The sequence below is a fragment of the Perognathus longimembris genome, chromosome 13 (assembly GCF_023159225.1).
Source record: "Perognathus longimembris pacificus isolate PPM17 chromosome 13, ASM2315922v1, whole genome shotgun sequence".
NCBI lineage: Eukaryota > Metazoa > Chordata > Mammalia > Rodentia > Heteromyidae > Perognathus > Perognathus longimembris.
The window spans coordinates 48,065,575-48,086,448 of record NC_063173.1 but is presented as its reverse complement, the minus strand read 5'-3'; the positions used below and the strand labels follow the sequence as shown (position 1 = coordinate 48,086,448).

Genomic DNA, 20,874 nt, shown 5'->3' with positions numbered 1-20,874 from the left:
AGTCTCCAAGAATGTGTATAGCCTCTGTGGTATCCTTTGTTATTGAGGGTTACTTTATTCCACTGTGGTCAGATATAATACATGGGATGACATCAATACTTTTGTATTTGCTGAGGTTCTTTGTGTGGGCTATGACATGGTCTATTTTGGAGTATGATCCATGGGGTGCTGAGAAGAAGGTGTATTGGGTCTCTGTAGGGTGGAAGATTCTGTGTAGGTCTGTCAGATCCATTTGGGATATGATGTTACTTAGGTCCTCAGCTCCCTTGCTAATCCTCTGGGTGTTGGATCTATCTCTTGGAGAGAGTGGGGTATTAAAGTCACCCATTATGATTGTGTTTGGGTCTATCTTGTTCTGTAGTTCTGTGAGAATTTGCTTGACAGGTAGGGCCTCTTTTGTTCGGTGAGTATACATTTATCACCGTGATGTCTTGATTCTGGATTTTTCCTTGTATTAAAATGTAGTGTCCTTCTTTGTCTTTTTGAGTTGATTTTCATGAGAAGTCCAGCTTGTCTGATATCAGGATGGCTACCCCTGCCGTTTGAGTAGGTGCTTTTGCTTGGAAGATCTTGCTCCATCCTTTCATTCAGAGCCTGTTTTTGTCCCTTGCTGAAAGATGGGTCTCTTGAAGACAACAGATGGCAACTTTTTGTTTATGGATCCACTCTGTCAGTCTGCTCCTCTTTATCGGAGAGTTTATACCATTTATATTCAAAGAGATCAAGGATAAGAGTGTTTTTTCCCCTTCCATTTTCCTGTTAGGCTGTTTTTCCTCTCCTTTTTTTTCTTGTCTTTAATGAGCTGCTCTTTCTGTTGGGCTCTGGCTATTGTAGTTTCTTTCTGTTTCTGTCTGTGTGTCCTGTACGATTTCTGTTGGGTGGGGTTCCCCTCTTAGAATTCGCTGTAAGGCTGATTTTTTATTCACATGCTTCCTTTTTGCTATGGAAAGATCTGGTTTTTCCCTCAAATGTGAATTCTAGTTTCGCTGGATATCTAATTCTGGGTTGGCAATTGTTGGCCTGTAGGACTTGGATTGTGTTCTTCCATGCTCTTCATGCGTGGTAGGTTTGTGTGGAGAGGTCTGCTGTTATTCGGATCCTTTTCCCATTGTAATACATCTCTTTCTTCGCTTTGGCTGCATTCAAAATTTGCTCTTTATTCTTGAGATCTGAAGTCTTGATTATTATGTGCCTGGGCAAGGATTTTCTAGGGTCTGGTCTGCCAGGTGTCCTATAGGCTTCAGTTACTTGGGTGAGGTCCCTTGTGAGATTGGGGAAGTTTTCTGCAATAACTCTATTGAAAATATGTTGTAGCCATCTGCTTTGGTATTCATCTCCTTCTTCTATTCCAATTATGTGCAGATTATATCTCTTGTCTTTGTCCACTAGCTCCTGGATTAATCTGCCCTGGAGTTTTACCGTTTCTTGGAGTGTGGTAATTTTCTGGTCCTTATCAGCAGCAGCTTCGTCCAAAAGAGAGATTTGGGATCCAATATGATCAATTATTTGAAATGTGGCTTCAAGTGTGGAGTTTATGGATTTCAGGGAGCTATTTATGGTTGCCAGGTCAGCTCTGATCGTGGAAATTTTTTTCTTTAAACAGTTGTATTTTAAATCTATTTTTTCATGCATTTCGCTTCTCAGGATGTTAAGGTCTTCTTTAACGGAGGATTGCGTTGTATCCATTTTTACTTCCATTTCTTTCTTGACTTCCTGAAGATCCTTCAAGACTTCCATTCTAAACTCCTGGAATTCTTTTCTTAATTCGTTCCTGAGGCTTTCCATCCTTTCTGCTATCATAGCCTCAGTTGTTTTTTTATTCTCCATCTCCTCTTCAGTCGTACTACTTTTTGGAGCTGGCGAGTTGGCTTGGCCGTTCATGAAATTTGTGATATTTCTTTGTGATTTGTGCATCTGGAGATCTGTAGGTGGCGCCCTTGGCTTGGCTTTGTGCTGGTTCCCGCTGGTCCATCAGTGGAGACTTGTTTGTGTCCTGGCTCTGGGTTTGAGTTTGGCTGTTGAACCTAGCTGCCCAATGGGTGAGTGTGACCGTCTCAGTTGTTGCCGGGGTGGTCACCCTCACTGCACTTGGGGGTGGGTAGGTTCTGTGTCTTTCTCTGCAGGACTGTGTCCTGCCGCTGTGTTGTGCTGACCCTAGTGTGCCCCTGATGGGGATTTGCGGGTCGCTGATCCAGCGTGGTGTGGGGACTTTTCTTTGATTCTTTTTCCCACTCGGTACTGTGGTCAGAGGAGCTCACCTCACAGATTGAGAATTGTCGCTGAGAGGCGGCTCGCCCACCTGTGCGGAGTGTGCCTATCAGAGTGGGCGCTGCCACTGGGGGGCCCTGCCCACCTGTGCAGAGTGCGCCTATCAGAGCGGGTGTTGTAGTTTGCCCACTTGTGGGCTCCCGCGGAGGGTTGGGGAGGAGATCCTCCTGCTGGAGGGCTAGCACGCTGGCCCACACTGGCCCTGGGGGGGGAGGGGGCATGTGCGTGTGCACTCTAGTGCTCCCTTTGGGGACGTGCTGCCTCGAGTTGTTGGAGGGTGCTTGGGCCCTCTGCGAGTCTGCTGTGGGGGGAGGAATGTGTGGACCCCAGCAGGTTCAAGTGTCTGGGCGCGGGTTGGTGCCCACAGACTCTCTGCGCCTCCGCTGTGAGGGGGTGTGTGTTTGGGCCCAGGTGTCCTTGCTGGGCTGGTATTGCACACTAGCAAGCCTGTGACTGTTGTTCAAAAAGTCCACGAGGACCAGGGCACCTCAGGTGGCGTTCCAATGCCTACCAGTCCCCGGGCCCCTGCTGGGGAGGGGGCGGGGCTGGTGTGGCCAGGTTCAGGCTCCTCAGCTGGGGCTTTGGGGGGGATGCCTGTCTAAGGTGTTTCCCGCTCACTTTGTTGGGCGCTGCTCCACCTCTGCTAGCTCCCGTGTCCTTCCAGAGGCTGTAGGGTCCTATAGCCGCCAGATATGGAGCTCCTTTGTTCCCTCGGGATAGGGAGGGGGAGGGATGGAGCTCTAGCTTCTTTGTAGGGTTTGGGTCTCTGCTAGAGCTGGTCTCCCATTTGGGGGAGGGGGGGTAATGGGGAACTTACTGGTCCTGGATTGTATGTGTGCCCCGCGCTGCTGTGGCTTTTCGGGGCTGGGGTGTGGCGATCGGTCTTTTGGCGGTGGTGGTCCTGGCTTTCCCTGTCCAGCTCTCCTCGTCTGCGCTGCCAGGTTCCCCTGCTGTTTACGTCTGTTCCCAGCCATTCGGTCCCGCACCTCCAGTCCCGCGCTGCCGTCTGTCTCGGTTGGTCTGCTCTTCATCTGGGGTCCGTGGAGCTCCTGCTATCTGGACTCTGCACTCCTGGCATGTCTTTTCGGCTGTTGCTTCTCTGGTTGCTGATGGTCTGCGGTCCCATTTGCCGGCGCCGGGTCCCCTTTCCCAGCCCGGGCCAGGGTCGGTGGGTGGGGTGCCCCGGAGATTTTTGGGCTCTGTGCAGGTTATAGGCTCTTTTTTTGTTGTTGTTCTTTTTCCTTTCCTGTGTTTCTCTGTTGCTTCTGGTTGTTGGGTTTGCTGGATTCTTGATGGGGTGTTGGGTGCTGGAGTTCCTAGCTCACTATTCAGTTGGAGCGAGTTGGGGTGCCTCCGTATTGTGACAGCGCCATCTTCCCTCCCTCCCTGGCTTCTTTTTGCTCAAGGCTAGCACTCTACCACTTGAGCCACAGTGCCACTTTCGGCTTTTTCTATATATGTGGTGCTGAGGAATTGAACCCAGGGTTTCATGTATACGAGGTGAGCAGTTTATCACTAGGCCATATTCCCAGCCCTTGTTTTGTTTTGTTTCTTAGCCACTATAATAGTGGACTTCTTCAAATATGAGAATGATTAGAAAGTTGCTTTGCATGCCATAGGTCAAAAGGAGAAAAAAGAAAGAGTTCTTGGCCTCTTTAAATGTGTTATTTTCTGTTTGTGCCACTGATTGGGCCTTCTTGTTCCAGCTTCACATTAAGGATAAACCACTTTGTCTCCATAGGAGATTACACAGGGAGCTTGCAGAAGGGAACAAATGAAATCCAAAACCAGCCCACTATAGTCCCACTACTGGCTAATATCTCCTTATTTCTGTCACATGTAGTCGAGTGGATTCTCCTTCTGGACAAGCATGCCTTTAGTCTCTCAACCCCATTCCTGCTATCTCAGCAAGCTGGACTTTGTTCTTAGAATAGGGCTATCTGGGAACATTGGATCACAGTGTGAAAAAAGCATAAAGCATCATGACAAAGATCAAAAGGATCCATTTGTCTAGCCAGGACAGGGTCTGTTTTATTTATCCCCTCTTTATCGAGTTAGGGATTGGTGTTCACAAAGAGGAAGTAAAATGCCAATTTCTAAAGTGACTTGGATCACATAGCAGGTGTTGAGTAGGATTCCTGCCCCTGGAACGATCTACCTGAAATCTCTCTCTCTCTCTCTCCCTCCCTCCCTCCCTCCCTCCCTCCCTCCCTCCCTCCTTCCCTCCCTCTCGATTGTTTCATTCATTTTGTTTTGATCTTTTGAACCATAACAGCTGTTGAGTGACCCTCCAGGAAGTTTTGTATTTTGTAGTTAACTTTTTTCATCTAATCTCTCAAGTGATGTCTCCTAAGTGTGAACTGAAACCCCATAGGTGGTGTGGGGGTGTGGACTACCCTGTCCCCATCTCTACTAATGTAGTAGAAGAGCCATTTACTGCTTCTCGTGTTTCCTGATCCCTGACATTTTAGTTCGAATGGCAAGGCATCTATAGCATTTATAGACAGGGTTCACACTCTTAAGAAGGTCACAAAATTTCTTAGTCTCAGAATTTCTTGCAACATCAGTTCCAAACTTTCTTACCATATTTCCTCTCTTTGTCCAACACAGCCTCCGTGAATGTGCTGGTACAGAACTGCAAGATCTACAATGATGCCAGCTGTGACATTTCTGCAGATGGACAACTCCTGGCAGCATTCATCCCTAGCAGCCAGAGGGGCTTTCCTGATGAAGGCATCCTGGCAGTGTACTCCCTGGCCCCTCATAACCTGGGGGAAATGCTTTACACCAAGAGATTTGGTAAGAGATATGAAGCCCCCAACCTAAAGGCAGAGGGACACTGGTGCTTGTTTTGGGTACTCCTAGGTGAGGCAAAAGTTGGGTGAGAGAAATGGTCTCACTACCTCTGCGTTTGCTGAAGCACAGGCCAGAAAAGGTTTGCTTTCTGGGAGTCCTGGCTAGGAGCATTGCAAAAGAATCTCAAATAAGAGTCTTCCTTGCCACAATAGCATCACTGGGCCAACAGTAAAATAAAATAAAATAAAATTTTAAAAAGCCGCGTGTGTGTGTGTGCGCACGTGTGCACACGCCAGCCTTGGAGCTTAAACTCGGGGCCTGGGTACTGTCCTGAACTTCATTTTTGCTAAAAGGCTAGCCCTCTACCACTTGAGCCACAGCTCCACTTCTAGCTTTTTTTAAAAAATAGTTTATTTGGAGATAAGAGTATCATAGACTTTCCTGCCTAGGCTGGCTTCACACTGCAGTCATCAGATCTCAGCCTCCAATACCTGGCAGGAAAAAGCTTTTGACTATTGAGTAGAGAACTAAGCCCACATACACACTACAAGACAGGGTGTGGCATTTTGTATTAAAAAAAAATACACTGAGTGTAGTGATGCATACCTATAAACTCAGCATTAGCAATGTTGCAGAAGAATCACAAGTTTGAGGCCAACCTAGGCTATACAGTTTATTTGAGGCCCTATCTTTAAAAAATAAAACAAATGACTGGATATAGCTCATTAATAAAGTCCTTAGCCAACATATATAAGGCTTAAAGAGAAGCCTCCCAAAATGTGTGTTCTTTGATCCAGAAATCCCACTTCTCAGAAACCTATACAAAGATGTACAAATAAGAAAGTTTACAGCAGTGTTAGCATTCAGAGAAATGTAAAGTTGTGTTAAGAGATTTTTTGTTTTTTTTAAGAGTTGTTTAATAGCTTATACCTGTAATCTGAGCTACTTGGGAGGCTGAGATCTGAGGGCTGCATTTAGAAGCCAGCCTGGGCAAGAAAGTCTGTGAGATACTTATCTCCCAATTAACCACCAAAAGCCACAGGTGGAGCTTTGGCTTAAGTGGTAGAATGGTAGCCTTGAGCACAAAAGCTCAAGGAATAGCACCCAGTCCCTGAGTTCATGCTCTTATATTTAGGTACCAATGGTTCATGCACCCACACCCACAAGACTCTATCTTTCCAGAAAAAACTGGAGTTGGATATGTGGCTTGTGGTAGATCACTATCTATGAATAAAAAGGCCAAGTGAGAGCATGAATCCCGGAGTCCAAGCCCTGGTACCAGCACACATACATGCTCTTGTTGTTGGAGGCATGGTTTAGCAGCTGAACACCTACCTAGCAGATACAAAGACCTGAGTTCAGACTCTAGTACATCCCCCCCAAAAAATGCTCTTATAAAATATTTAATGATGAAAAATGTTAAAGATTTCAGCCTAGTGGTAGAGTGCTTGCCTCTTATACATGAAGCCCTGGGTTCAATTCCTCAGTACTACATATATAGAAAAGGCCAGAAGGAGCGCTGTGGCTCAAGTGGCAGAGTGCTAACCTTGAACAAAAAGAAGCCAGGGACAGTGCTCAGGCCCTGATTTCAAGCCCCAGGACTGGCAAAAAAGGAGAAAAATGTTAAAGATTTCAAAATAATATTTTAAAACTTTTGAGGTAAAATTATAACTATGCTTTTTACAATTTTTAAAATGTAATTAATGCACTAACCATGTTAGCATTGAATACTAAACACTGTACTATATAAATGTGTTTTGTACTCACTACAATACTGTAAAATATAACCCCAGAGTGATCAAATGAATATGAACATTAGAGAGAAGATATAGTGCCAGGTGCCAGTGGCTCACACCTATAATTCTAGCTACTCAGGAAGCTGAGGATCTGAGGATCATGGTTCAAAGCCAGCCTGGGCAGGAAAGTCTGGCGAGACTCTTATCTACAATTAATCACCAGAAAAGTGGAAGTGGTACTGTGGCTCAAATTGGTAGAGCCCTAGCCTTGAGCTGAAGAGCTCAGGGACAGCGCCAAGCTCCATGACAGACCAAAAAAAAAGAGTGAAAGGTGTTTCTTTGGAATGGCAAATACTTTAGGAAATGTCTCTCTGTTCTTTTGGCCTTTAGGTCCCAATGCTATTTCAGTGAGCCTGTCTCCAATGGGCAGATATGTAATGGTGGGCTTGGCCTCCCGAAGGATACTGCTGCACCCCTCCACAGAGCACATGGTAGCCCAAGTCTTCAGGCTGCAACAGGCTCATGGTGGTGAGACATCAATGAGGGTGAGTGCCATTACTTATGCATTTACTATATGCAGTTCTCTGAAGCTTAGCAGGGTGGTGGACCACAGTTTGATCTACCAACCTGAGCTGTCCTGGTCATAGCTCTAGTCCAGCCTGGTCAGCAGGCCATGGAACTGTTAGTACAGAGACACTTAAAAAATCCAATCAGCTGGGCACACCTGTAATCCTAGCTACTCAGGAGGCTGAGCTCTGAGGATTGCAGTTTGAAGCCAGCCCAAGCAGGAAAGTCTTTGGGATTCATATCTCCAGTTACCCCCCACTGAACCAGAAGTAGCACTGTGGCTCAAAGTGATAAAGCACTAGCCTTGAGCGAAAAAGCTCAGGGACAGGGCCTAGGTGCTGAGTTCAAGCCCCACAACTGACAAAATTTTTTAAAATCTAATAAAATATTTGTGTATTTTTTAAAATACATATGTTTAGCCAGTGACTTAAACCTGTAATCCTCACTACTCAGGAGGCTGAGATCTGTGTATCAAGGTTCAAAGCTAGCCTTGGCAGACAAATTTGAGAGACATTTTATCTCTAACCAGCCAGAAGCCAGAAGTGATAGAGCTCCAGTCTTGAGCCAAACAAGAGTACAGGGCCCTGAGTTCAAGCCTCAATACTGGCACCAAAACAAAAACAAAAACAAAAAACCTTTTTTAATAATAATAAAGTATTTTTGATGCTGTGCCAGTAGCTCACACCTGTAATGTAGGGGTGGGTTGTTTGTGCTAGTCCTAGGGTTTGAACTCAGGGCTTGGGCACTTTCCTTAAGCTCTTTTGCTCAAGGTTAGCTAGCATCCTGTCATTTGAGCCATAGCTCCATTTTGGCTTTTTGGTGGTTAATCTGAGTTAAGAGTCCCATGGACTTTCCTGCCTGGGCTACTTCAAACTGCAGTCCTCAGATCATAGCCTATTAGCAGTTAGCCAGCTGTAAGGCTTATGAATAGATTAAAGGCACGATCCACCTAGGTACTTAGAAGACTAAAATGGGAAGCAGTTTTACAACTACCAGCCCAGACAGAAAAGTTCATGAGATCCCTTCTCAGCCTATGACTGGACACAGTGGTACTAACCTATTATCCTAAGCTGTGTAGGAGGCCAAGAATCAAGAGTGCAGCTTAGCTTGGGCAGAAAAATGCTCAAGACTCCCATCTCCATGGAAGAAAGCTGGATGTGGTGGCGGCATGCCTGTGATCCTACTAATGATGGGAAACCTAGATTAGGCAGATCAAAAGTTAGGTACATATTAGGCAGGAAGTGAGACCCTATCCTACAAATAACCGGTGAAAAATGACTAAAGATGTGGGTATTGTCTATTATGAAACCATAACCAGGATGGAAGATGAGAACTTCAGACAGCAAATTTGCTCTTAATTGTTTCCAGCATTTCACCAACAGAACAAAAAGGTTTTATTTAGATTTTCTGTTCTCTGAGGCATGCCTCTCTTGTATTGACATAAAGCCTTCTGGCCATTGTGTTCTTAGTAGTCTTAAGTGGTCTTTTGGACTCTTCCACACTATTGTAGCTAACTGAGCCTCCCACATCCCAATGGGCTTATTTGGCCAGGGTTTATGTCAAGGGAAGGCAAGCGTTTGAATAGTTCTCTAATTAGATAGTATTTAAGCTTTGTTCCAGTCTAACAACCTGTGAATTAATTCCCTCAGTACTCTGTGTAGTCTATGCCATTTATAGTTCAGTGCACTTGTTGGTGTGTTTGTTTTCTTTAGTTGTGTATGTTTAATCTACTCAGTTGGGTTCAGTATAAACTCCTTAGGGGCATATACCCCCAGGGTCCATTATTTTCTGCTGTGCATATAGATGCTTGTTAAATGCTTGGAATGGAAATCTGTGTGTGTGTGTGTGTGTGTGTGTGTGTGTGTGTGTGTGTGTGTGTGTGTATGAGAGAGAGAGAGGAAAAAGAGAGGGACAGACAAACAGACATTATTAGGGCTTGAACTCAGCCTTGTGTTCTCACTCGGCTTGCTTGGCTGGCCCTACCACTGGAGCCAGGCCTTCAGTCTGGCATTTTGCTGGTTAATTGGAGACAGAGTCTTAGAGACATTTCTGCCCAGGCTGCCTAATTCCTCTAAGGTCTCAGCCTCCTGAGTAGCTAGGGTTACAGACATTGAGCTACCATCACCCAACTAGAAATTTTTTTCTTTTATTTTTTAATTTTTTTTAATTTTTTGTTGGTCATGGGTCTTGAACTTGGGGCCCAGACACTCTCCCTGAGCTTTTCTGCTCAAGGCTAGCACTTTCTGGTGTGGTTAATTGGAGCTAAGAGTCTCATGGACTTTCCTTCAGAGGCTGGCTATCAACCACGATCCTCAGATCTCAGCCTACTGAGTTGCCAGGGTCACAAGTATAAGACCACCAGCACCCAGCGAAATCATTTATTTTAAAAGAAAAACTAGGGGCTGGGAATATGGCCTAGTGGCAAGAGTGCTTGCCTCCTATACATGAAGCCCTGGTTCCATTCCCCAGCAACTCATGTATAGAAAATGGCCAGAAGTGGCGCTGTGGCTCAAGTGTCAGAGTGCTAGCCTTGAGCAAAAAGAAGTGCTCAGGCCCTGAGTCCAAGGCTCAGGACTGGCAAAAAAAAAAAAAAAGAAAGAAAGAAAGAAAGACTAGAGGTAGTATCTTTATGCACAAAGTGGGCCTTGATTCCATCCTTTTCTCCTTTTTGCTTATAAATACCCTCCAGCTGACTATACTGATCTCTTTCCAAGCTCCTTGAAAGGCCCCAAAAAAGAAAGAAAGAAAGAAAGAAAGAAAGAAAGAAAGAAAGAAAGAAAGACTAGAGGTAGTATCTTTATGCACAAAGTGGGCCTTGATTCCATCCTTTTCTTCTTTTTGCTTATAAATACCCTCCAGCTGACTATACTGATCTCTTTTCAAGCTCCTTGAGTTTGATAAGGTGCTTTCCGGCCAGGCACTTAACCCTGGGAGAGATCCTCCTCACTTATACCAAAATCTCATCCCCTCCTGTGCACCCTCCTCCCCAGAACTGATCACTCCACCACAGTGTGCATTTCATACTCTCATGGTAATACCCACCTACTCATGTTTATTTTCCTGTATTCACACATATTTATGTGTATTTCCTCTACTAGATAGAGCCTCCTTCAGAGCAGCAGAGAACATGTCTTGAGTTCTTTGGTGAAGCCCAAGTTTCTAGTAGGGAACCTACATGGCACTTATGAGGAACTGTATCAATGAAAGCAAGAGAAGCATCCTAGTTGGTATCTAGAAGTACCTAGTTTGGTGTCTAGAAGTACCAGTGACTTGTGACAGCACATTTCTGCAAGGTGCTCTACTTTTGGCATAATAATCACAGGAAAATTCTGATTCTTGAATATGGTATGAATGAAGAAGAGAAGACTATAGTTCATCACACTTGTTTACTAGATATTTGAGATTGGAAGTTGACCTTCTTTGGCCTATCTTAAGCAGACTTAGATGATAAAAGCACCTGGTATCTGCTTTTTACTACCTGGTAGTACCAGCTGTTCTTCTAACCCTGCCTAATTAAGGGAAATTGTTTATGGGTCTGCTTTCGGAAATGTTAGTAGATATCACCAGCCTCTTGAGAAGCCAGGTCTCTCCCTAGCTCTTTTTTTTCTTCTGGCCTTTTCTGTTTATGTGGTACTGAGGAATCGAACCCAGGGCTTCATTGCATGCTAGGCAAGCACTCTACCACTGAGCCACATTCCTAGCCCCCTTTCCCTAACTCCTGAGCACAGTTTGCTAGCCTTCCATCCTAGCCAGGTTCCTCTTTTCCTGTGCAATCTAGATCATCTTGCTAAAGGCAAACATAAACTGCCTAAGCCAAGATGGTGGTCTTTTGTCACATGTGATACTGGAAGCTGGAAAAGTCTGCTGAGATATGGTAATCCTTTTAGTTCATTGCTGTCCTGCTAAGCAGCTCACAGCAGTTAGCCAGCTGTAAGGCTAATGAGTTACTTCTAAGGCCCCACAATGAAACTTTTTTTTTTGTTTTTTTTTACTGCTGGTTATGGGGCTTGAACTCAGGACCTTGACTGTCGCTGAGATCTTTTGGTCAAGGCTAGTGCTCTAACCACTTTGAACCACAGCATCACTTCTGATTTTTGAGTGGTTAATTGAAGAAGATAAGAGTCTCATGGGGACTTTTATGCCTGAGTTTGTTTTGAACCCCAGTCCTCAGATCTCAGCTTCCTGAGCAGCAAGGATTACTTACGTGAACCACCAGCACCTGGAAAAATGAAACATTTTAGTACTCAGGTACCATTTGCTACTGTGTGAGGGAGCTGAAGTAACTAGAAGATATCTACTTAGGAAATATTCTTCTCACTCAAGAGACAGGCTGGAGGCATGTCAACCAGGTTTTGCTCAACCTTGTATCCACCTAGTATGATTGTAAACCCCCAGTCTACATAAGCATTTTTGGTTTTCCAGGTCTTGTTGCCCCTGACTTTTAGAGGTGCTGAAGAGCTCAGATGATGTCTTTGCTGGAAGGATAGACATTAGCTCTTTTAGATAACTGGGCTATATGTAACCACCATTTAAGGCAAGCAGTGAATTTTTGTCTAGAGCAAAGAATGAGGGTTTAGTGGGATTTCAGAGTATCTTCATGCATACAGATAAATATAGATTGTCCTCCATTTGTAATGTATACCCTGGCCCTGGAAGAATGTTTCTGTGGGCAAGGGGCCTGTCCTAGAATCTCTTTACCCTGCATTCCCTTCTTTCTTACTGCTTCTTGGAATTCACTGTGGTGATATTTAGAGGTGAACTTGTTGGGCCAACAGACATTCCCAGGAGAACATCTTCCAGGGTACTGATATATTTCAATTCCCACTATTACATATCTTCCCATGAGATTATCACTTACACAGCCCCATATGAAAACTCTTCTGAAAATGAATTGCTAATTGCTATTAGCTTTGGGTACATTTATTTCAAGCAGTTATTCAGACCTTTAGATCAGTACCTATCAAATTGTGGTCCCTGGACAACCTGCATTAGATATACAGAATCCTTGTTGATACAGAACTACTTTTTTTTTTTTTTGGCCAGTCCTGGGGCTTGGACTCAGGGCCTGAGCACTGTCCCTGGCTTCTTTTTGCTCAAGGCTAGCACTCTGCCACTTGAGCCACAGCGCCACTTCTGGCCATTTTCTGTATATGTGATGCTGGGGAATTGAACCCAGGGCCTCAGGTATACGAGGCAAGCACTCTTGCCACAGGCCATATCCCCAGCCTGATACAGAACTACTTTAAAGCTAAAGTCAGAAGGTTGGGGACATGCAATCTCAGCCCACCTGTAGTCCCAGTAACCTGAAGATAGAGGTAGGAGGATTGTGACTTAAAGACCAGCCTGGCCTACACGGTGAGTTTCAGGCCAGCCTATACAGAGAGACTTTATCTCAAAACACCAGACAGCTGTAACAAAATAAAAGAAGAATGAAGCAGTATCCTATTTTTTTTTTTTTTTTGGCCAGTCCTGGGGCTTGGACTCTGGGCCTGAGCACTGTCCCTGGCTTCTTTCTGCTCAAGGCTAGCACTCTGCCACTTGAGCCACAGCGCCACTTCTGGCCATTTTCTGTATATGTGGTGCTGGGGAATTGAACCCAGGGCCTCATGAATATGAGGCAGGCACTCTAGCCACTAGGCCATATCCCCAGCCCAGCAGTATCCTATTTTTAAAACAACTTTGATATATGGTTCCAATATATACTTAATGAGCTACTTTTTTTTTTTTTTTTGGCCAGTCCTGGGCTTGGACTCAGGGCCTGAGCACTGTCCCTGGCTTCTTTTTGCTCAAGGCTAGCACTCTGCCACTTGAGCCACAGCGCCACTTCTGGCCATTTTCTGTATATGTGGTGCTGGGGAATCGAACCCAGGGCCTCATGTATATGAAGCAGGCATTCTTGCCACTAGGCCATATCCCCAGCCCCATGAGCTACTATTTTAAATATTTACTTTATTTTGGGTTTTTGCCCTCAGCCTTACTAGCAAGGCAGAGACAGTCTCAGATTATTTATCATTGTGATTTTTAGGAATGTGGTATCTGGATCTTTTGCTAATTTCATTGCAGGCATAGTGATGTTTTTGTTATCTTTCCACCAAACTCTGTTTGTTTTTTGCCCAACTATACTTCTCCTTCTATCTCTCCTCTCCTCTCCTCTCCCTCTCCCAGTCCCTCTCCCTCTCCCTCTCCCTCTCCTTCTCCTCTTTTTTGCCAGTCCTGGGGCTTGTACTCAGACGTCGGCACTGACCCTGAGCTCCTTTTGCTCAAGGCTAGTGTTCTACCACTTGAACCACAGTGCCACTTCCCCAGCTTTTTCTCTGTGTGTGGTACTGAGGAATCGAACCAAGGGCTTTGTGCATTCAAGGCAAGCACTCTACCACTAAGCCAGATTCCTGGCCCTCTTTTCTTAGTTCTTGCTGCTCTTCAAGTTTTTTCCCTTGGCCATCTATATATGCTGGAGTCTTTTGTTTCATTCATTCCCCACCCTCAAAGCCCTGCCACTGGGACTTGAACTGGGGGTCTTACAATCTTGCTTAGCTCCGCTTCCAAGGAGTCTTTTCTTCTCCATGTTGACTCATTTTCATTTTCAAGGATCTAGGGTTTTTTTGGTCTTCCCTTTCTTTGCTTACTAAGACCAGCTTTAGTCCTTCCATTTTTAATAATTGACAGATGGGGGTGGAAAAGGTGAACCTAGGCACCTATTTCCCTCTCCCTTACCTCTGTCCATCACCAGTTCCTTCAGGCTGAATATGCTATTCTCAGTCTTCTTTTCTGTTTGATCCTCTTTCACTTGAGCCAGTGAGGGCTTTTTGTTCATTTCTATTTTGTTTAAGTTAGGCTTTAGAGACTGCTGAGCTGAAGTTTTGCTGATTTCTCAAAACACTAAACTGCCTGTGTTCCCTCTCAGCTTTCATTTTCTAATTGGAACAAGGCACAATATTGTAGCTGAAAACTGCAATTAATTTTCTAAAATAGTGGCAACTTGCACATTATAATAACTTTGGTTGTAACCAAGTGAAAGCATAATAACAAAAATACAAAGTTACTAATGAAGCCAGAAATAGCCATAGACAAAACTGCTCATCTAGTTTGCACAACAATAAGTGCTATGTTACTTAAGGATGGGGCAAAAGTCAGCAACTGTGGCAGGGGTTATTCAATGATTGATGGGGGTGAGCAATGCTAGGATATTTAAGATAGCAAGAGTAAGAATTAGTTCTTTCAACACAAGAATTAACAGATGGATACTCTTTTTTCCCCAACTCATATATTTGTATGACAGAACAGGGATTTGAACTTAGGGCCTTGCACTGGCTAATAGATACTCAAAAATAGATACTCTACCATGTTAGCCAATCTTCCAGGCCCACTGTGTTGATATTTTGTTTTATTTTGTTTTTAACTATTATAAAGGTGATATGGCCAGTGCTAGTGGCTCATGCCTGTAATCCTAACTACTCAAGAAGCTGTGCTCTGAGGATCACAATTCAAAGCCAGCCTGGGCAGGAAAGTCTGTGAGACTCTTATCTCCATTTAACCCCCAGGAAACTGGAAGTGGTACTGTAGCTCAACATGGTAGAGTGCTATAGCCTTGAGTTTAAAAACAACAACAAACACCTCAGGGATAGTGCCCAAGCCCTGAGTTCAAGCCCCATGACCACTACCACCAACAACAACAAAAAAAAAGTGATATACAGAGGGGTTACGGTTTCATAAGGTAGATGATTTTTGTGTGTGTGTGTGCATGCTGGTCCTGAGGCTTGAACTCAAGGCCTTTATTACCGTCCCTGAGTTTCTTTTGCCCAAGGCTAATGGCTCTACCACTTTAGCCACTTCAGACTTTCTTGGTAGTTTCTTGGTAGTTTCACAGACTTTCCTACCTGGGCTGGCTTCACACTGCAGCCCTCAGATCTCAGCCTCCTAAGTAGCTAGGATTACAGGCATGAGCCACTAGCCCCCCATGGCTGTGTTGGTTATTTTTTAGATAAAGTCTTAACTTTTATGGCAGAGCAAGCCTATTACAATTCTCCAGTTTTGCTTCTTGGAATCAATGGGATGACAGGTACATACCACCATGCCCAACTATTTGTTCAGATAGAGTCTTGAGAACATTTTTTTTTTTTGTCCTGGTGACCTTAAGCCACAGTCCCAATCTCAGCCTCCCAAATAACAAATAACTAGGATTATTATAGTCTTGAACTACTACATCCCACATAGTTTTTCCTCCTTCCTGTCTTACCCTCCCTCACGTTCTGGGATACAGATATGGAATACCACATCCAGCTTTTTCTGGGCTTCTACCTGCTCCTTTACTTATCCCAATTTGTTGATTTTTGTTGCTATTGAAAATCTACTGAGGAAGTAATTTCTAGCCAACCTCTAAAAGGTCTTTTGAGAGCTGTAAAGTTTGTCTTCTTCCTCAAAGAGATTCCAAGGATAAAGAGGATCTTTTTTTTTTTTTTTTCTATGCGACTGATAAATTCTAAAGACATTCTCTGACCTTTAGGATCAAAGTATAGTGATTACTTCAGCCAAGGAATCCACTTCTATACTAAAGGAAATACCAAGGTACCCTACTTCTAGAATTCTCAGAGTTAAAATAATGACTTCGTCTGTTTCCTCATCTCACAACACAAAATCTTTAACTTTCTTGACTTTCTGAATCTCAAAGGAAATGACCTAGAAACTAGTTTTTTTCTAGGCAATTCACCTTGGTTGAGAGATTTTACATATGATTTGCTTGTTGGATTATTTTTTTGGAAGAAGAAACTCCTTAATTGTTTAGGACAAGGATTATTTTAAATATAAATATTTGGAGTTTCTACAAATGAAAGAACTGCTTTTCTGATTTTTTTTTTTTTTTTTTTTTTTTTTGCCAGTCCTGGGGCTTGAACGCAGGGCCTTGGCACTGTCCCCGAGCTTCTTTCGCTCAAGGCTAGCACTCTGCCACTTGCGCCACAGTGCCACTTCCAGCCTTTTCTGTTTATGTGGTACTGAGGAATCAAACTCCAGGGCTTCATGCATGCTAGGCAAGCACTCTACCACTAAGACACATTCCCAGCCCCTCTGACCAATTTTTGAAAAAACAGAGTGCTTTGCTTTTCACTTCAGAAGTATCTACTGTAACATTTTACCATGTGTCAGAACTGGAACTAGAACTCTGAGAAAGCTCTGATGCTGAAGGGAAATGTTCTTATATTTTCAGAAGGATTGCTCCCTTTAGTACCCTGTTACCATTATGATTTACTGATTACAGTGCTAGGTACACTGATGGTGGTAGTGAATAGGATATATATGTATGTACTTGAATGGAAGTATGCAGCAGATAAGAATTCAAACTAAAACACATTCCTTAAATCAGTGTTGCATGTCTCCCATGTGCCATGCTTAGTGGAGGCTTGAGAGACAAGTGACAAAGACAGAAGTACAGTCTAAACCAGTCACTGGTGGCATAATTACACCTGTAAACCTAGCTACTTGGTAGAATAAGAACACAGTGAGACTTTTATCTCTGCTTAATCATCAAGAAGCTGGAAGTGGAAATGTGGCTCAAATGGTAGAGCATCAGCCATGAGCAAAGAAACTGAGAGCTCAGGGCTCTGAATTCAAAACTCTGATTTCAAACCCTATTATCATAAAAAGACAAAAGCAAGCAAAATGTAGCCAGGTATGGTATACATATCTGTAATTGCAGCACTTGGGAGGCTAAGGCAGGAGAATAGAAAGTTTGTGACCCGCCTGGGCTACATAGCACGAAAAGTGTGGGGGGGGGGGCAGGGTTGGGGGAGGGGAGGAGCGGTGGAGGACATGTAACAAAAGAAGGTAGAGAGAGTGGCATCTCATGGCCACCACAGCATCTAATAGTTTCAGGGGCCAGACCTTGAAGTACCTGGCCCCAGATAAAAGAAAAATTATTAGATGTCCTTCAACTCAAGAGCCAGGGAAGGGAAGGAAACAAGTGAAGTTAATCATATATCAACAAAAGGCGATTTCACATTTCTGAACTTACCTTGAAACCTTGGTTTAATCCCATCATATAGATTGAGACAAGCCCTACTTCACTATTCCAGTTGGCATATATACTTCCTTAAGGATTGCCTCCTATCTCAAAACCTTGCCCCTTTTAATCGACAGCCAATGTAGATCTAATAAAAACAAGCCATGACTTTTCCCCCTACGTTTTATTACAAAAATATTCTTAGTGACCAGGGCTGGTGGCTTATACCTGTAATCCTAGCTCAGGAGGCTGAATCTGAAGATCAAAGTTCAAAGCCTGCCTGACAGGAAAGTTTGTGAGACTTTTAAAAAAAAATTTATTTTATTGTCAAAGTGGGGAATGTCAAACAGGGGAGTTACAGTTATATACCTAAGTTAGTGAGTACATCTCTAGTCAAACTTGTTACTCATTTTCTCCCACCTTCCCTCCTTGTTGTGAGACTCTTAACTCCAATTAACCACCAAAAAGCAGAAGTGAAGCTGTGGTTCAAGTGGTAGAATGCTAGCCTTGAGCAGAAAAGCTAAGGGACAGGGCTAGAATTTAGCTTAGTGGTAGAGAGCTTGCCTAGCATGCATGAAGCCCTGGGCTCAATTCCTCAGTACCACATAAACAGAAAAATCCAGAAGTGGCACTGTGGCTCAAGGGGTAGAGTGCTAGCCTTGAGCCAAAGAAGCTCAGAAACAGAGCACTGAGGCCCTGAGTTCAAGCCCAAAGGAAAAAAAGAAGCTAAAGAACAGTTCCCAGGCCCTGACTCTGTGTGTGTGTGTGTGTGTGTCTGTGTGTCTGTGTGTGTGGCCCTGACTGTGTGTGTGTGTGTGTGTGTGTGTGTGTGTGTGTGTGTGTTTGGTTTAACTTTTTCTTAGATCTAGGTCCATTTTTCAAACTGTTACCTAGCCTAGATATTGGTAGTAGCAGAAAGCTATCCCAGGATTTGTTTTTCGCTTTTTTTTTTTTCTGTTTAGCTTCTGTAATGGCTCAGTGGCTCTTTACATCTCAGGGTACTGGGGTTGATCTCAGGTCCTCCAACCCTTTCTGGTTTAGTTATATTTCAAACAGTGTCTCGAATTTATACCTGGGCCTAAGTAGACCCCAGTCTTCATAGTCACACTTGCACCATAGCTGAGATAACAGGTGCTCAACAGTGTATCCACCCTTTACTGGTTAATATGAGATTTCATTTTTTTTTGTCCAGACTGACCTTGAATTATATTCCCCTTGATCTCTCTCTGTCTTCAGTAACTAGGATTACAGACATACATCATTGTACCTAGCCTTATTAAATCCTTAGGTCTCAAGAGTTTTGATTTAACATACATGGAAGGGATACAATAAAATTTTCTTTTTTTTTTTTTTGCCAGTCCTGGGGCTTGAACTCAGGGCCTGAGCACTGTCCCTGGCTTCTTTTTGCTCAAGGCTAGCACTCTACCACTTGAGCCACAGCGCCACTTCTGGCTTTTTCTATATATGTGGTGCTGAGGAATAGAACCCAGGGCTTCATGTTTATGAGGCAAGCACTCTACCACTAGGCCATATTCCTAGCCCCCAATAAAATTTTCTTGAGTGACCAAAATGCAATATAGACTCTACTCTTCAGAGGACTTGTAGGGAAGAAATCATCAGCACTGAATCAATTTGTCATGGAAAAATATACATAAATAGATGGCTTTGACTGAAGTTCCAATGTTATTTTTAATTTTATATCTTGTCCCCTCCCTTCTCTGACAAATAGCATCAGAGACACCTCTGATTTCTCCCATGCCTCTCCCTCTTTTCCTTCAGTGTTCTGAAGAAAGAAACTTTTTGAGGATAGATGCTTTGTACCACATCTCAGAAGTTGACTTTAAGATAATTACAGCGGAAGCAGCTTTTAATCAGCTGACAGGCAGCTTTAAGAAAATTAATGAGGAAAGAATCTTAGGAAGGAGTAAATCATTTCTGACAACAAAGCGGTCTCTCTTTTATCCCAGTTTCCCCACGAAGAAATAGTACCCTTCCAGGATACAAAAATAAAATATCTTTATTTTGGTATTTGCCTCCCCCAAAGCCAGCCTTGCCTTCCCCAAGACTAAGAAGAGATTCATTTCCCTTAGATTTCTGAACACTCTGGAGTAAAAAGTTTCAGGTCTCTTTTGAAGATCAAACTTTCCAAATCTAAGTAATTTTGTAAAGCTGATTCACATTCTGTCACAGGCTAATTCCAAGGGCAGGGAAGGAGGATAGCCTAGTGATAGATATGGAAGTATAAACTAGGAGAGGAGCACACCTGTTAAGTCCAGCATACTTGGGCACAAAATGGTGATTCAAGGCCAGCAAGATGCTGTCCTAAAAGAAACAAAACCAAAAAATACTGACAGGTCAAAAGTGCCCAGGTGTTGGTCACTGCTGAGGGTACCAGGCACCCATCTAGACCCAGGATCTTTTTGTCTTTCTCTTTTTTTTTTTTTCCCTTTGCTTTTGTTTTGTTGAAGCAAGATTTTACTATACAGCCCAGGCAGTCTCCGAACTCAGGATCTTTCTATTTCACCCTCCTGAGTGGTGGGATTATAATTATTATGCCACTATACCTAGCTTCTATGGTTCATATTAATGAACTTATAATAATCAGCATCTCCAGACTCTGTGATGATCATGAAATATTACATATTTTTAAAAAGTAAATCAGTGAGTTAATTATTTTGTTTTAATCAGTCCTGGGGCTTGATCTCAGGGCCTAGATGCTGTCCCTTTTGCTCAACACTAGTGCTCTACCACTTTGAGCCACAGTTCTACTACCAGTTTTTGAGGGGTTAATTGGGGACTTTCCTGCCCAGGCTGGCTTCAAACTGTGATCTTCAGATCTTAGCCTCCTGAGTACTTAGGATTATAGGTATGAACCACCAGCACCTGGCTCCCATTAATGTTTCTTTATAGCCAGAGTAGTACTAAAAAGATAATAAGTATCAATATCAGAACCTCTGATCCAAGGATAGCAATGAGTTGAATAGTGGGAAAAAGAAGAAATATTCCTTCTAATGGCAAGCCTGAAGAGAAACACCTATCTGTTGTTCTAGCTAGTAAGCAAACAGGTGTGGGCTTCCAGATAAGAGTATGAGTAAAATTAACTACTGGTAGGTAAGAATTTTAATTAGAATTGGAAAAAAGGCCTTACTTATCACTTGCACTTAAATTCCTCACTATGAGTTTAAGTATGACCTAGAAAAACTTAGGGCAAGACACACTCATCGGAAACATCTGCACTGAATAGCAAAAGCTTGTACAACCAAGAAAGGAAAAGCTAGAGATAGACCTCAATGAGAGTGCACTTGCCTAGCATGTACAAAGCCCTGGGTGCAAGTGCCTGTACCACCACCCCAATAGCAGCAACAGTACATACACACACACTCACTCAGGAAGAGAGAGGAAGAATGAAAGAGGAGAAGAAGGTTGCTCTAACACACCAAAGTATTGATCAGTCTGTATAATACTCAACTCTTGAGTACACTTTTATCACATAGCTGTAAAGAAAAAGCTTTC

The 20,874-nt window shown here is 43.5% G+C and overlaps 1 protein-coding gene across 5 annotated transcripts in view; it reads left to right on the top strand.

The window, feature by feature from the left end:
* Ambra1 (autophagy and beclin 1 regulator 1) overlaps positions 1 to 20,874 on the top strand; it is a 206,852-nt gene that overhangs the window by 159,709 nt on the left and 26,269 nt on the right. For all 5 annotated transcript variants that reach the window (XM_048359846.1, XM_048359845.1, XM_048359844.1 and 2 more), the window contains 2 exons: positions 4,879 to 5,067; positions 7,191 to 7,345. In XM_048359846.1, coding sequence (XP_048215803.1) covers positions 4,879 to 5,067; positions 7,191 to 7,345 — 344 coding nt within the window. The remainder of the gene's footprint in view (positions 1 to 4,878; positions 5,068 to 7,190; positions 7,346 to 20,874) is intronic.